Below are 16,009 nucleotides of genomic sequence, written 5' to 3' on the forward strand. Positions count from 1 at the left end.
CAAATTGAATAATTATCTAGAAAGGATACACCCATGACACACATCTTTCTTGATTTTAAATCATTTTGTTTGAACAACTGCCTCTTGGTCTATGTACAGGTTTGTCATGAGCACAATTAAGTGTTCTGGAATACCCATTTTTCCCATTGTTATCCATAGTTTGTTATGATCCACACAGAAGAACGCCTTTGCCAACCATGAAAGCACAAATAAACATCTTTCTGGTATCCTCTGATTTCAGCCAAGATGCATCTGACATCAGCAATGATAGCCTTAGTGCCACATTCTTTCTGGAATCTTAATTTAATTTCTGGAAGCTCCCTGTTGCATCTATATATTTTTTTAAATTATTATCTTCAGAAAAATTTGACTTGCATGTGGCATTAATGATATTGTTCAATGATTTCTGTATTCCAGTGGGTCACCTTTCTTTGCAATAGGCACACATATGATTTCTTCTAAACAATTGACTACACAACTGTTTTCCAAAATTTTTGTCATAGACAAGTGGACATTTCTAGCACCGCATCAGCATGTAGAAACCTTTCAATTTGTATTCTGTCAATTTCTAGAACCTTATTTTCCACTAATGCCTTCAGTGCTCCTTGGACTTCTTCCTTCAATACCACTGGCTTGTAATTATATTACATCTTGAATTTATTGAACATCAACCCCAATTATTTTTTGGTATAATGATTCTGTATATTCCTTCCACCTTCTTTTAATAGATAGGAAAACAGAAAAAAACAAATTGTATGTCAGAAACAGGACCAATAAATTACATCATGATAAATACGGAAATCAATTGAAGGTATTAAGGATTTAATTTTTCTTCGATCAACATTCAACACTCACGGAAGCAGCATTAGACAAATTTGCTGCAAAAGACGTCTTTAAAATGTTAAAGAGCAAAGATGTCACTTTGAGGACTAAATTACTGATATTTTCAATCACCTCATATGTATGTGAAAGTTGAACAATATACAAGGAAGACCACAAAATAACTGATGCAATTGATTTATGGTGTTTGTAAAGAATACTGAAAGCATCATGAATTTCCAGAAGAAGAAATAAGTCTGTCTTAGAAGAAGTGAGCTTGAATGCTTCTTTGAAGTGAGGATGGAGAAACTTTGTCTCTTAGACTTCGGACATGGTATCAGGAGGGACCAGTCCCTGGAAAAGGACATCCTGCTTGGAAAATGGAGGGTCAGTGAAAAAGAGGAAATCCTCAACCAGATGGACTGACATTGGCAGCAGTTACGTGAGGATGGTGCAGCCCAGGGCAGGGTTTCATTCTTGTGCAGAGGGTTGCTGTGAGCAGGAACCAACTCAAAGACACCTAACAGCAAACAGCTTTTGGGTAGTCTCTGCTTTCAGTCAAGATCTAACTGACATTAACAATGACATCCTTCATTCCATGTCTTTTTCTAAATAAGACTTGAATTTCTGACAGATCTCTACCGATGTATGCTACAAGCATTTTTTAGTTATCTTCAGGAAAATTTTAGTTACATCTAGTATTAATAATACTATGTGTTGATTCCCACATTCTTTCTTTGGAATGTACACAAATATGATCTCTTCCAATCAGCTGACTAGGTAGCTATCTACCAAATTTCTTAGTATAGATGAGTGTGTGCCTCCAATACTGACTGAATCAGTTTGCTGAAACATTTCCATTTTTATTCCATTGATCCCTTGAGGCTTTCTTTGTGTCAATGCCTACAGCATAGTTTGAAATTCTTCCTTCAATACCATCTGTTCTTCATCATATGGTACCTCTTAAAATGATTGAACATCAACCAATTCCTTTTGATACAGTGACTGTGTATTCCTTCCATCTTTTGATTTGTCTTGCAACATTCAATATTTTGCCCATAGACTATTTTTGACTTGTAAATCAAGGCATGATTTTTTTTTTCCCTTCAATTCTTTCAGTTTGAGAAATGCAGAGTGTGTTCTTCACTTTTAGTTTTCTAATTCCAGGTCTATGCACATTTTATTATAATATTTGACTTTGTCTTCTCAAGCTATCCTTAGAAATTTTCTGCTCCATTTGTTTTCTTCATCATTACTTCCAGCCTCTTTACATTCTCTGTATTCCAGAGCAGTTTCCGAATTTCTTCTAACATCTACTTTGGTCTTTTTCATTCCTGTCTTCTTAATTACCTTTTGTTTTCTTTGTGTAGGATGCTTTTGATGTCACGTCAGAACTCTTCTGGTCTTCAGTTACAAGTGTTGATAATGCATCAGATCTGTTGTTGAAGTGGTCTCTAAATTCAGGTCAGATATACTCAGGGTCATATCTTAGCTTTTGTGAGCTTATTTAATTTTCCTCAGCTTCAACCAGAACTTGAATATGAGCAATTAATTATCTGTTCCATAGACTATCCAGGGCCTTGTTTTGGCTAATAATATAGAGCATCTCCATTTCTCTTCCCACAGATGTAGTCAATTTGATTTCTATGAATTCCATGTGGTGAGATCCATATGTATAGTTGCCATTTATGTTGCTGAAAGAAGGTTTCTACAATGCATAAGTCACTGGTCTTGAAAAATTTCTATTGTGCGCTCTCAAGCATAGTTTCTATCACCAAAACCATATTTTCCAACTACTGATTCTTCCTCTTTGTTTTCAACTTCCACATTCCAACCACAAGTAATTATCAATGCATCTTGGTTGCATGTCTGTTCAATTTCAGACTGAAGAAGTATATAGATTTCAATTTCATCATCTTTGACTTCAGTGGTTAGTGTGTATGTTTGAATAAGAGTCTTATTAACTGGTCTTTTTTGTATATGGATATTATCCTATCACAGATAGCATTGTACTTCAAGATACATTTCAAAATGCTCTTTTTTGATGATTAATGTTTCACTATTCTTCTTCAATTTGTTTCTCCATGCAGAATAAACTATTTGACTGTCAGATTTGAAATGGTTATTACTGACCCATTTCACCCTACTGATTCCTAGGCTATTGATCTTTATGGGTTACATTTTATTTTTGATGACTGCCAATTTTCCTAGATTCATAGTTCATACATTCATAATTACTTTTTGATGCTTTCCAGTTTTCCTAGATTCAAATTTTGTATAAATTCCACATTCCAATTATCAATGGTTGTTTGAGGGTTTTCTTCCATTTTGAGTTATGTCCCAAGAGCAAATGAAGATCATGAAAGCTTTGCTCTAACTACATCTTCACGATGAACTCCACTTTGATGTGGCAGCTCTTTCCTAGTCTTATGTTTAGTATCTTCCAATCTGAGGGTCTCAGTTTTTGACACTACAGCAGACATTGTTACTCATAGGGTTTCAGTGGCTAATCATTCAGAAGTGGAACACAGCACCTTCTTCCTAGTCTAGGTAGTCTGGAAACACAGCTGAAACCTATCTGCCATGAGTGACCCTGATCGTATTTAAAATACTGATGGCATTGTTTCCAGCATTGCATCAACACACAAGCTACCAACCACTGTATGACAAACTGACAAATGAGTGGTAGTTCCATTTTTAGGTAGTATGATTTCTCAGGGCAAATCACCTATATTTATGAGCTTGAAAATCCAGTTTATAGCACATTTTAAAGTGAATCTACTTTAGCTAAATATTGGACTTACTTGTGAGTGAGTGTCTATGTTTTCCCATTTTTTATGGTTTTGATAGACTTGCCTGTTCTTTGTTTGCAGTGGGACTTAGTATGTGATTCACAGTCACTCAAAGTTTTGTCACAGTTCTTATTCATGACTGGGTCTATGCTTGGAACTCCAATAAGTGGCTACTTTGCTGATAGGTAAGACTTATCTTCTGATCCATATGTGAATTCCAGTATGCTAATTCCTGCTAATAACATAGTTCTCAGTATAAAGTAGCCCTGTTGAGAAGCCAAGACATTTTTGCACAAATTCAAAGTGAACAGATGGTAATATCAAATGATAAATGGAACAGGTGGAGAGCTGCACTGAACACAGAAAGACACAATAGCTGGAGTCATTGAGCGAGGCTTCCCAGTGAATGTGAGATGTGATCTGAGAGTTAAGTTCATGCTATAAATTGTTGAAGTAATTTCTCAGGTTAAGTCTTATCAGTTCAATTAGTATACAGGTTTCTGTAAAATGTGTGTACCAGGAGTATTCAAGGAACGCAAGTATATGAAAATGACCCACTACTGTAGAGCCAATTCCAACTCATAGCAGCAGAGAGAACTGCCCCCATAGTGCTAACCAAAGGCTACTCTCTTTATGGAAACTGCCTGCCATAACTTTCTCCTATGGATTGGATTTGAATTGCCAACCTTTTGGTTAATAGATGAATACTTTAACCACTACAACACCAGGGATCCTTAGGTAAAATCCAAATGTTCATCAAAAGCATGGAGATGATTTCAAAGCACCTATGTTGTTGTTGTTGTTGCCATTGTTAATTACTATAGAGTCAGTTCCAACTCATAGCTACCCTATGATTTCTGAGGAGCAGCTGATGAGTTTGAACCACTGACCTTGTGGCTCAAACCGACCTTGAGGTCTAGTGTTTATCCTATGGTGCCACACCAAGGCTTCAAAGCATCTATAATGCCAGGTAAAGCAGTTTTAGGAGTCCCTGGGTGGTAGGAAGAGTTAAATCTCAGCTACTAGCCAAGAGGGTGGTGGGTTAAGTCCATCCAGAGATAGTGCCAAAGAAAACTATGGCACTCTATCTACCAAAAAATCACAACCACTGAAAACCCTATGTAGCCTAGCTCTACTCACCATGAGTAGGAACTAACTGGTTGGCAACTGGTTTGGGTATTGTTTTAGAGAAGTTTTAAATTTTGTATCATTAGCATAGTGAAAATATGAATGATGTGTTATAGGAAGTAGATAGTTGTACAGAAAGGATACTCTGCAATTATTAGCAAATGAGAAATAAAAGAGTGCTTCTCAATTTGTGCAAAGGAAAAAGAGGAAAATAAATCTGTGTAGAGCAATATGTCCTAATTAAACTGGAAAAGAGAAAAATACAAACAACTATGATAATCATGATAGATGTAATGCAGCAACGGACTTGATTCTGAAAGTCAGGAATGATATGACTTTGGCAATATCACCAAGAAAATCATTGGGGTTAATGATCTTATTTTTAAAGTTTGGAGATTAAATTATCTTAAAACACCATAAGCCAATAAACTTTAGCTGTTTATTATATGTTCTGGTAACATAGTGGATACGAATCAGGCTGTGAACCTCAAGGTCAGCAGTTCGAAACTACCAGCTATTCCACTGGAGAAAGATGAGGTTCTCTGCTCCCGGAAATCATGTACAGGGTCATTATGAGTCGGAACAGACTCCACGGCACATAACAACAACATTATATACTAGGACTCCTGTGGCACTTTAGAATCAGCACTGTACTGTGAGCCACAAGGTCGGCAGTTCAAACCCACCAGTTGCTCTTCAGAAACCCTATATAAGGTCTCTGTGAGTTGGAACCGGCTCAAAGACACTTAACAACAACAATAGCAACAAATATACTAAGCACGAGATTGTTGTGTTAGGTGTCATCTAGCTGATTCTGGTGATGGTGGTGGCGGTAACTCCATGTTGTTCTTGTTAAGGGCCATCGAGTCAGTTCCAACCCATAGCGACACTGTATAGGGTTTCCAAGGAGTGACTGGTGAGCTTGAAGCACCCACCTTGGAAATTCAAACAACTTTGCAGCGCAGTGCATTAACCCACAGCGCCACACCAGGACTCCTGTGACTCCATAGTACAGAGTAGAACTTCCCCATAGGGTTTTCTAGGCTGTAATCTTGACAGCAGTAAATGGCCAGGTCTTTCTTCTGCGGAGCTACTGATGTGTTCAGAGTGCCAAACTTTCAGTTACCAGCTGAGCGCTTAACCATTGTGTCACCACGACTTCTTAGACACTGGGCTAACTACTGAGAATACAAACTAATAAAAATCTGCCTTGATCAATGTCCGCTTCTCTCAGTTGTGAGAGAAATAATTACCTGCATATTTTACTTCTATTTAAGTGATTCATTTATACTATAGAAAAGACAGTGTTTTGGGAAAACACAGAAAGATAGCCTACTAATAGTATTGGATTTCCAGGAATACTTCTTAAGGTTAGTAAATGTTGGAATCCCCTTCTTAACACGTGTGTACTAACACAACTGGTTGTTCCCTAGATTTGGCCGGAAGCCTCTATTGCTCTGCTTCTCCCTGGTCTGTGCACTAACAGGGGTCTGTTCAGCCTTCGCCCCGACCTTCTCCATTTACTGCACTTTAAGGCTGATTGTGGCACTTTCCCTGGGAACAATTTTCAACAATAGCCTTGTCCTTCGTAAGTTTTTTCCAGTTCTGTGTGCCACCCCTTTCAGTTTTAATCAAGGTTTTACCTCTATTTGTCTGATGAATCATTAAAACTCTTTCATGTTTCTTTAAGTTGTAGAATGGTGTCCAACTCAATTCCAACCTATGATCACAACAGCCATAACACTGATTTTGAGCATTGGCCAAGTGTTATTAGCAGGACTGGCTTATGTCTTCCGTGATTGGCAAACATTACAGCTATCCATCTCTTTGCCCTACTTTGTATATTTTCTGTTTATATGGTAAGTGCAAATTTACACTTTATTCATTTGTTTTCCTTATGGGACCTGAGCATTAAAAATTTGGGGACCTACCATTTAGATATCTGGTTTTTACTAGAAAACTAATTGAATAAAGAAATAGCTAGCAAGATGGATGGATAGGTGGATAGATAGGTAGACAAACAATTGTGGCTGTTAAGTGCCCTTGAGTCGATTTTGACTCATAGTAACCCCATGTAGGGGTTCTAAGGAGCAACTGACCCTTTGGTCCAGTGCATCATCCTACAGTGCCACACCAGGATGCCAGACAAACACAGAAATGATGGATAAATGATTGAAAAGACTAAAAGACAAACTGCTTTAAAACTCATTCAATCTGCTATGTTGACTATTGAGATGACGACATAAAAAGACAGTTTATTTGCCATAGAAATAAAAGAATGGCTCATATTAAAAAGACAAGAAAATTGTGAAGCAAATAAAAATCTCAGATATTTATGTTCAGTATATAAAATGTTTTTAACCATTTTGGAACATTTTATTTTTTTATTTTTGTAGTATTTAGATAGAGCACTGGTTTGATGGTGTCGGGTAAGCATTAGACTGCTAACTGCAAGTTCAGCCATTCAAACTTACTAGCTGTTCTCAGAAACCCTTTTCAGAGTTGTTATGAGTTGGATCCAACTCAATGACACACAACAACAAAGATAAATATGTGCTTACTCCTGATATGGCACTATAGGTTAAGCACTCAACTGCTAACCTAAAGGTCAGCAGTTCAAACCCATCAGCTACTCCTCAGAGGCCCTGTACAGGGTGTCTGAGTTTGAACTCACTTGACAGCACTTAACAATAATAACTCGATAATCAATGATTCAACAATTCTACTCATAAGTACATATTCAGAAAAAATAATCACTCATGTGAAGAAAGTCTATGGCAACTCAATTCAAAATAGTTCCAACCTAGGAGTCCTAGTGATGCCGTGGGGTAATCATTGGACTGCTAACCACAGGTCAGTGTTCTAGCCACCAGACACTCCTTGAAAACCCTATACAGGGTTGTTCTGAGTTGGATCTGTCTCCAAAGCAATTAACAACAAAACCAGAAAAATATAAATATTCCTTATCAAATGGATAATGAAAACATAAACACTGTATATTTCTACAGTGGAATGTTGTTTTGCTAGATGTCATGAAATCAGTACTGACTCATAGCAACCCTATATTCAACAGAATGAAATGCTGCCCGGTGCTGGGCCAACCTCACCAACATTGCTATACCTGAGCCCACTGCTGCTGCCGTTGTGCCAGTCCATCTCATTGGGGGTCTTCCTCTTTGTCTCTGAACCTCCACTTTACCAAACATGATATCCTTTTCCAGGGGCTGGTCCCACCTGACAATATGTCCAAAGGATGAGAGATGAAGTCTGGCCAACTTGGCTTCCAAGGAGCACTCTGGCTGTACCTCTTTCAACATAGATTACTTTGCTCTTTTGGCAGTCCATGGTCTTGTAAATATTCTCCTTCAACACCAAAACTCAAATGCGTCTTCTATGGTCTTCCTTAGTCACTGTCCAACTTTCACATACGTATAAGGTTACTGAAAATACCATGGCTTGGATCAGGCACACCTTAGTCTTCAAACTGACATATTTGTTCTTCAACACTTTAAAGAGATCTTGTGCAGCAAGTTTGCCTAAGGCAGTATGTCATCTGGTTTTTTTCACTGCTGCTTCCATGAATGTTGATAGTTGATTCAAGCAAAATTAAGAATTTGACAACTTCAACCTTTTCTCCATTTATGTGGATATTGTTTATGGGTCCGGGGGAGGAGTTCTGTTCTTTTTACATTGAGATGCAACCCATACCAAAGGACTCAATGACAACTCATGGGGGTCTTTTATGTTTATCAGTAATCTTTTAAGTCCTCTTTGCATTCAACAAGCAAGGTTGTATCATTTGCATATTATAAGGTGTTAATGAGTCTTCCTCCAATTCTGATGAAACATTTTTCTTTATATAACACAGCTTCTCAGATTATTCACTCAGCATACAGATTGATTAATTATGGTGAAAAAATACAACCCTGTGGCACACCTTTCCTAATTTTAAACCATTCAGTGTTCCCTTGTGGAATAGTGCACATAAATGAAAAAGAACAAACTGTTGGTACCCATTGTGATTTTCAAAATCATACAGGAACAATCATTGAAAATTATTAATTTGCTACTAAGTAGGAGATTGCAAACATAAATCATTACATACTGAATAATTCTATTTATCTTACAGAGCTGTTGAACAGGCAGAATTTATATTGGATGAGAAACATCAGAATGTTTATATCTCTATTCCTTTGACAGCCCCCTTCTGTTATAGTTTATAAAAAGTTTCTTAAGCTGGTCATTTAAGTTTACTGTACTATACTGTATACCAAGCACAAAGAATAAACCAATCAGCAAACAAACAAATAAACACAAATATTTTCAAAACTAAAATGATGTATCTGTGCCTACATTTAATTCAGGTGGCTGTCTCCCAAAAGAGAAGGGCTATGTTCTCATAAGATTTTTGAGTTTTCACCTTCAATGAAGAGAGAAGCAAAGCCACTCTAAATTCTAGTTCATATTTTGATGGGACCCCTTCAATGGTCTTAGTACTTCTGTCCCTCTGCCCTCTCCACTTAGGTGGTTTTCAGAGTCTGCCCGCTGGCTGATAATGGAAGGCAAATTAGAAAACTCTTTAAGAGAACTCAAGAGAGTTGCCAACTTTAATGGAAGCAAAGATGCTGCTAATAATCTGAACCTTGAAGTAAGAACTTTTTCCTGTTTTGCCACGAGTGATAAATATAAACAACATAGATAGAGTTATCCAGTGAAGTATATAACTTTAGATTGGTATAAGTAAATATATTATTGACTGTACTGTATATATAACTAGGTAGGTAGGTAGATGATGGGTAGATAGATGAATAGGTTGATGTAGAGAGATAGATTTGAAAAAATATGAAGAGGAAGAATGTATATGTGATGAAACAATAATATATTTCCTGTGAAAATATATTATAAATATCTTTGGAAAAAATGAAATTGCCTGGGACACTAAGAAATTCAAAAAGATTCTCACTAGAACTGAAAGTAACAAGATTTCTGACTTTACTTTGTAAGATTCACTTGTTGTTGTTGTTAAGTGCCGTTGAGTCGGTTCCGACCCATAGCGACCCTGTACAGGGTTTCCAAGGGTGTAAATCTTTACGGGAGTAGAAAGCCTCATCTTTCTCCCGCAGAGCAGCTGGTAGTTTCAAACTGCTGACCTTAAGGTTCGCAGCCCGATTCGTAACCACTACGCTACCAGAGCTCCTTAAGATTCACTTAGGTTTGCTCAAAACTTTATCACCATATTCCAATCTTGTATAAGTAATCTAATCTATGATGTATATTTATCCTGCAGAGATACTAAGAGAGGAATGGATACTAATTGAAAAGATCCAATTGTCTTCATGGGTGATAAATTGATGAATAATAAAAGGAGAGAGCTGACGGTTTATATTTTAGTCCACCCTCTAGCCCAGACTTTTGGATTTTAACTCACTAGAGATGTAATATGATTGAATTCTCCACTACAAACTCCCCATTATCTCTTCCAAACTCCAAATTGTTTTAGTGTTGTAGATAAAATCTTGGTAAACAAACTCAAGGAAGGATATATTGAAATGCATATGTTGAAAACAATGAGCACATTATTCTAACTAAATGCAAGTTTCTAACTTTGCAGAGCCCATTTCTTGACCCTTTTAGCTATAGAAAGAAAGAAACAAATACAAATTTAATTGAGTGGACTCAAGTCCAGCTGCAGTGGACTCAATTAAAACTCATGAGGACCTCATATATGTCAGGGTAGAACTGCACACCATAGAATTTTCAGTGTCTGATTTTTTGGAAGTAAATTGTCAAGTCTTCATTCTAAGGTGCTTCTGAGTGGGTTTGAACAACCAACTTTTCAGTTAATCCCCAAGTATTTAGTCATTTGTACCACAAAGGGATCCATCTATAAAAATAGGTGCCTTTGTGTCTTTTCTTTTTGCAGTTTTTGAGATCAGCAATGAAAACAGAACTTGCTTCCCGTACTGATCAAATCAAGATCAAGGAACTCCTTGCCAGTCCCATCATGTGCAGGACAATCTTATGCCTCTTCTTTATAAGGTGGGTGGCCTTTCTTCATTGCTGGAAGATGCCCTGCTGGCACAGAAGCTAAAGCATCCAGCTCTCACTTAAACTTCAATGGTTTCAACCTACCAGCTGCTCTGCAGGTGAAAGATGTGGCAGTCTGCCTCCTTCAGATGTCAGCCTTGGAGACTCAGCTTGATGGCTGGGGGTCTGCTTTGGTAGATTTCATTGTTGACCTCTGAGAAATTTCTTGTAACAAGTAAAGAATTATGTGAACGTTAACTTGCCTCAAGGGGTTGAGACAAGTGAGGGTGCATGAAAAACTAAGAAAGCAAGATAAACCAGTTTCAGAACAAATCAATATCCTAGAAATTTAATGAATTTGGAACTCAGCACTCAGAATGATTTGACATACAGTCCAGAGAGCACTTTGTGGAAAACTGTTACAAGCAAAGAGCAAGTAGTAAACCATTTCAAGGAGAGATCTAATAAAATTAGCATTGTTGTTGTTGTTAAGTGCTGTCAAGTTGGTTCCGGCCCATAGCAACCCTATGTAGGGTTTCTGAGGAGCAGTTAGTGAGCTTGAATCACTGACCTTGCAGTTCAAACCAACTTTGCAGTCTAGCGCACTAACTCACAGCACCCCGTTAGAAGATAGTGTATTATCTAATGTTTGTTTGTACAGATTTTTGAGTCATCAGAAAGTTTTGAAGGTCTATTCAGTAACAGACTTTAAATTTTTTCTAGTGACTCAGAAACCTGTACTATCAAACATTAGGTAAGAGAAGGGAGCCCTGGTGGGGTGCTGTGGGTTAATGCACCAGACTGTAAAGCCATTTGAACTGTAAGGTCTGCAGTTCAAGCTCACCAGCTGCTTCTCAGAAACCCTATACAGAGTCGCTATGGGTTGGAACTGACATGACAGCACTTTACAACAACAACAACTCAGTAACAGGAGTCCTGGTACGGTGCTGTAGGATAAATCACATGACTGCTAAATGAGAAGACAACAGTTCAAACCCACCAGACACTCCTCAGGGGACCTGAGGAGCCACTAATGGGCTTTAACCGCTGAACTTGTGGTTTACAGTCCAGTGCTTATCCTACAGAGCCACTGTGCTCCCCGTCTCTGTATTAGATAGATTATTAAGACAACTTTCTGAGAAGCTAACATTTGCACAAGACCAACAAGAAAATCACATGTATAGACTCTGGACTTTCTTATTCATTCTTGTGTAGAATCATCTTTTATGCTGTTTAAAAAACATATTTGCAATGAAGAAGTCATCGGTCTTCCAAAATTCTATTATGCAATCTCCAGCATCAATTCTATCACCAAAGCCATATGTTCCAACTACTGATCCTTTTTCTTTGTTTCCAATCTTTGCATTCCAAATCACCAGTAATTATCAATACATCTGGATTGCATGTTTGATCAATTTCAGACTGATCTATTAATTTCCTCATCACTGGCTTTAGGGGTTGGTGCATAAATTTGTGTAACAGTGGTATTAGCTGGGCTTCCTTGTAGGCATAGTGGGTCTGAGTAATCTTTATGGAAGGATATCACCAGGCCTTTCTTCTGCAGTATTGCAGGGTGAGTTCAAATCACCAACTTTTCAGTTAGTAATTGAACACAAACCATTTGTGCCACCCAGGGAGCTCACACAACAATAAATAGCTCCATATCAGCTGAAAGACTACTCAATATCCAAACTGAGGTGCTTTTGATAGCAAACTTTTAAACAACATCAAGACACAATATCATTATGGAGTTTGTAAACAACTGGAGAAAAGCAAGCAGACTTACATATGGGATACTTTTATGTGGCAGGCTCAGGACTGGCACATATTTAATTTACTAGAATTTAATTACATGGCTCCAGGGAACATCAGAGGAAGAGGAAATACAATTTAACACTGCTCAGGGCAAAAATATATATGGTTGCACTCTCAAAATTAGCAAAGTCAATACAATAAAAACCTAAATCATCTACAGTCAGTGGTTCTGTTGTTAAGTGTTGGTGAGTCAGTTCTGACTCACAGTGACCCTGTGTAGGGTGTCTGAGCAGTGGCTGATGAGTTTGAACTGCCAGACTTGCTGTTCAAATTGACCTTGTGGTCCAGTGCTTACACTATAGTGCCCCACCAGGATTCACTAAAGGAGGAAAATGATCATTAAAATTCCTGCCAAGGAACAACTTACCAAATAGGTCATCCCATTGAAGAGCTATACCAAAACTTTGTGAAAGAAATCATTGTAAAAATTACATAATATTTTTTCAGAAAGAAATGGAATTTATGTCCATAGTTAATTATAGCAGGCCTACATACATTAACATCAAAACCTAACCTAGAAAAATCCCCTTCAGGACAGAAACCTAAGCATATGTAATAAATAGAAATTAAATCCTCTAATATGGCTCAGAAAAAAAAAATGACTAAAAACAAGGAGGCAGGGATTGATGGTGGATGAGTAGAAGTGCAGTGAGGATCTCGGTCAGCAATACTACAGAATATGGGATGAAGCAGGTTCAGGGGATGGTCCCCAAACTCTGAACTATATATAAAGGAATTATTATTATATATTCCTGAGGGTTTTTGTGTATATCTCCCCACCCCCTCATCCCATCCCCACAAAAAGAAGAAAAGAAAAGAAACACAGAGGTAATGTAAACAAATACTATTGAATGATAATGTGTGGAGGAGATTGTAATCATTGTAATTAAATGATGGTGTAAAATCAATGTTCTCCCATGTAAACTATGACTCAGTTCACACACACACAAAATGACTATAAATGAAATCTCTTCCCAACCTGCAGGAGAAACATACGGCAATCTGCTTCCATAGAGAAGCCATCCTGGAAGCCATTATACTCTGTCTTATGTATCCCTATAAATCAGAATCCACATGAAGGGATTGGGTTTGGGGTTTGATAAGGAGTCCTGGAGTGGCGGTACAGGGTAATGCACTGGACTGCAAGGTCAGGTTGAACCACAAGGCCAACAGTTCAAACCCACGAGTTGCTACTTGGAAATCCTGTATAGAGTCGCTATGGGTCGGAACAGACTCAACGGCACTTAACAATAACAACAACAGCAAGGACAAATATAAATTGAAATAACTAAATTTCTGATAGAGATGAAGCTCTTTTTTGATCCTACTTTAAGGAATAAGAGAATTCCTTAATTTTGGAATCTGGGAAGAAAAAGCTGATCTCTCAATTTAATTGAAATAGTTGTAGTTAGTTCTCTTTCATTTTTAGTTTTCCTTCCGAGAAATTACCAGGCCTTTAAATTCCATTACGTCTCTCTAGTGTAAAGTCAACAAGGTTGAATAATCATTATGAGAATATATGATTAATGCTTAAAACATGAGGAAAACGTTTACGTTATTGAACACAGTGCACCAATTCTCTGTTGTCTTTCTCTAGATTCTCGGCGCTTTTCTTCTTTTATGGCCTTATGCTGGACTTGAAGAATTTGGGGGATAATTTATTCCTGAATCAGGCCCTACTTGGAGTTATAGATATCCCAACCAAGTATCCTGCTTTTTTTATAATGAAGTATATCAATCGCCGGACTGCACTAGCTCCTGTCCTCTTCCTGGCTGGAAGCTCAGTTCTAATCAACATTTTTATCCCTAAAGGTAAGATTTTCAGCATTTCAGATGAATATTAAAACAAATGCAAACAAAAATCACATTTAGGATTTTGATTTTGCAGGCTACAAAATTTTTATAGATGTTTTTGTAGTAATAATCAAAAGAACCAAATTTTCCATAAGGATTTTGTCATAAAACAAGCATCCTTAACACTCTCAAGTGATGTTTCAGTGGGCTTCAAGGATTTTACCTCCACTGTGGGGTTATATTAGAAGATGTGTTTACTCATTCCATTTGAACTGTCAATAAGTATCATCTTTTTTTTTTTTTCTATAATGTAAAATTAAATGGTAGAATACGGTGTCTGTTCTCCCAGTGCTAGAGTAGGTGCATTAACTAAGTATTTAAGTAATATGTGGCAAGTGCTAATGGTGAGGCATTGTAGGGTCACCACAACGTTTACAGTTCAAACCCACCAGCTGCTCCTTGGAAACCCTCTACAGGGTCTCTATGAGTCAGAACAGATTCAACAGCATTTACTAACAATAATATAAGGATATGAGGATATGATGTCTAGTGTGCTGCTATAGGATAAGCACAGGACTGCTAATATCAAGGTCAGCAGTTCAATCCTCAGAAACCCTACAGTAGGTTGTTATATGTAAGAAGAACTCTGTAGCATTTAAAAATAATAATAATGTAAGGTAAGAAACCCTGGTGGTATAATGGTTAAGCACTTAACTACCAGCAAAAAGGTTATTGATTGGACTTCCAGCCACTTCACAGGAGTGAAAGAAAAACTCCTCTAAAGAAGTTGTGTGGGACAGCTCTACTCTGTCATTTAGAGTCACTATGCCTTGGAATCAATCTGATGGCACAGAGAATCAATGTGAAGATATATATTCTCATGGTATCATAAAAATACTTAGATATTTACAAATGTATCCATATAATATGAAATGCTAAATGAGGAAAACTTATTTGATTGGCTCAAGGGAATACAGGGGAATGTGATGACCAAGTTAAGCACTGGTCAGGAGCCACAAGATGGTCAGCTCAAACCCACTAGCGGCTCTGAGGGAGAAAAGTGAAACTTTTTGCTCCCAAAAAGGCTTACAGCCTCAGAAACCTTATACAAGGTTTCTATGAGTTGAAACCAACTCAACAGCACATAACAAAAAGAAAAATAGGGAATGAAGGCGAGGGAAGACTCCCTATAACTTGTATTTCTTATTAGTTTGGATATTGATACTACTCAGTGGAGAAGGATAGGGGAAAAGAATAGGCTTGAATATGATGATGAGTTGATTTTGCATCTATTGATTTAGAAAAACTACATGTTGTTAGGTGCCATTGAATCAATCGGTTCCAACTCGTGGTGACATTATGCACTACAATATAAAGTACTGCCAGATCCTGCACCAATCTCATAAACGTTGTCACCCTGGAGCCTGTTGCTGCTGCCGCCATGGCCATGTCAGTTCATTGCCTTGAGTGTCTTCATTTTTCATGGACCTACAATTTACCAAGTATGATGTCCTTCTCCCGGGCTGTTCATTCTTTTTTTTTTTTTTTTTTTAAGCTTTATTGTGGTTTATGTGATAGTTTTCATGAGAGGACATCAGCTTCACATTGATCCCGTCGTATATCGTTTCCTTGCC

At 37.6% G+C, this 16,009-nt stretch overlaps 1 protein-coding gene across 1 annotated transcript in view; it reads left to right on the top strand.

The window, feature by feature from the left end:
- LOC102834074 (solute carrier family 22 member 9-like) overlaps positions 1-16,009 on the top strand; it is a 48,344-nt gene that overhangs the window by 7,657 nt on the left and 24,678 nt on the right. The window contains exons 2-7 of the mRNA XM_006830831.1: positions 3,693-3,796; positions 6,173-6,327; positions 6,430-6,598; positions 9,264-9,387; positions 10,663-10,778; positions 14,179-14,393. Of these exons, the coding sequence (XP_006830894.1) occupies positions 3,693-3,796; positions 6,173-6,327; positions 6,430-6,598; positions 9,264-9,387; positions 10,663-10,778; positions 14,179-14,393 (883 nt within the window). The remainder of the gene's footprint in view (positions 1-3,692; positions 3,797-6,172; positions 6,328-6,429; positions 6,599-9,263; positions 9,388-10,662; positions 10,779-14,178; positions 14,394-16,009) is intronic.

The sequence above is a fragment of the Chrysochloris asiatica genome, unplaced genomic scaffold (genome assembly GCF_000296735.1).
Source record: "Chrysochloris asiatica unplaced genomic scaffold, ChrAsi1.0 scaffold00001, whole genome shotgun sequence".
Taxonomy (NCBI): Eukaryota; Metazoa; Chordata; class Mammalia; order Afrosoricida; family Chrysochloridae; genus Chrysochloris; species Chrysochloris asiatica.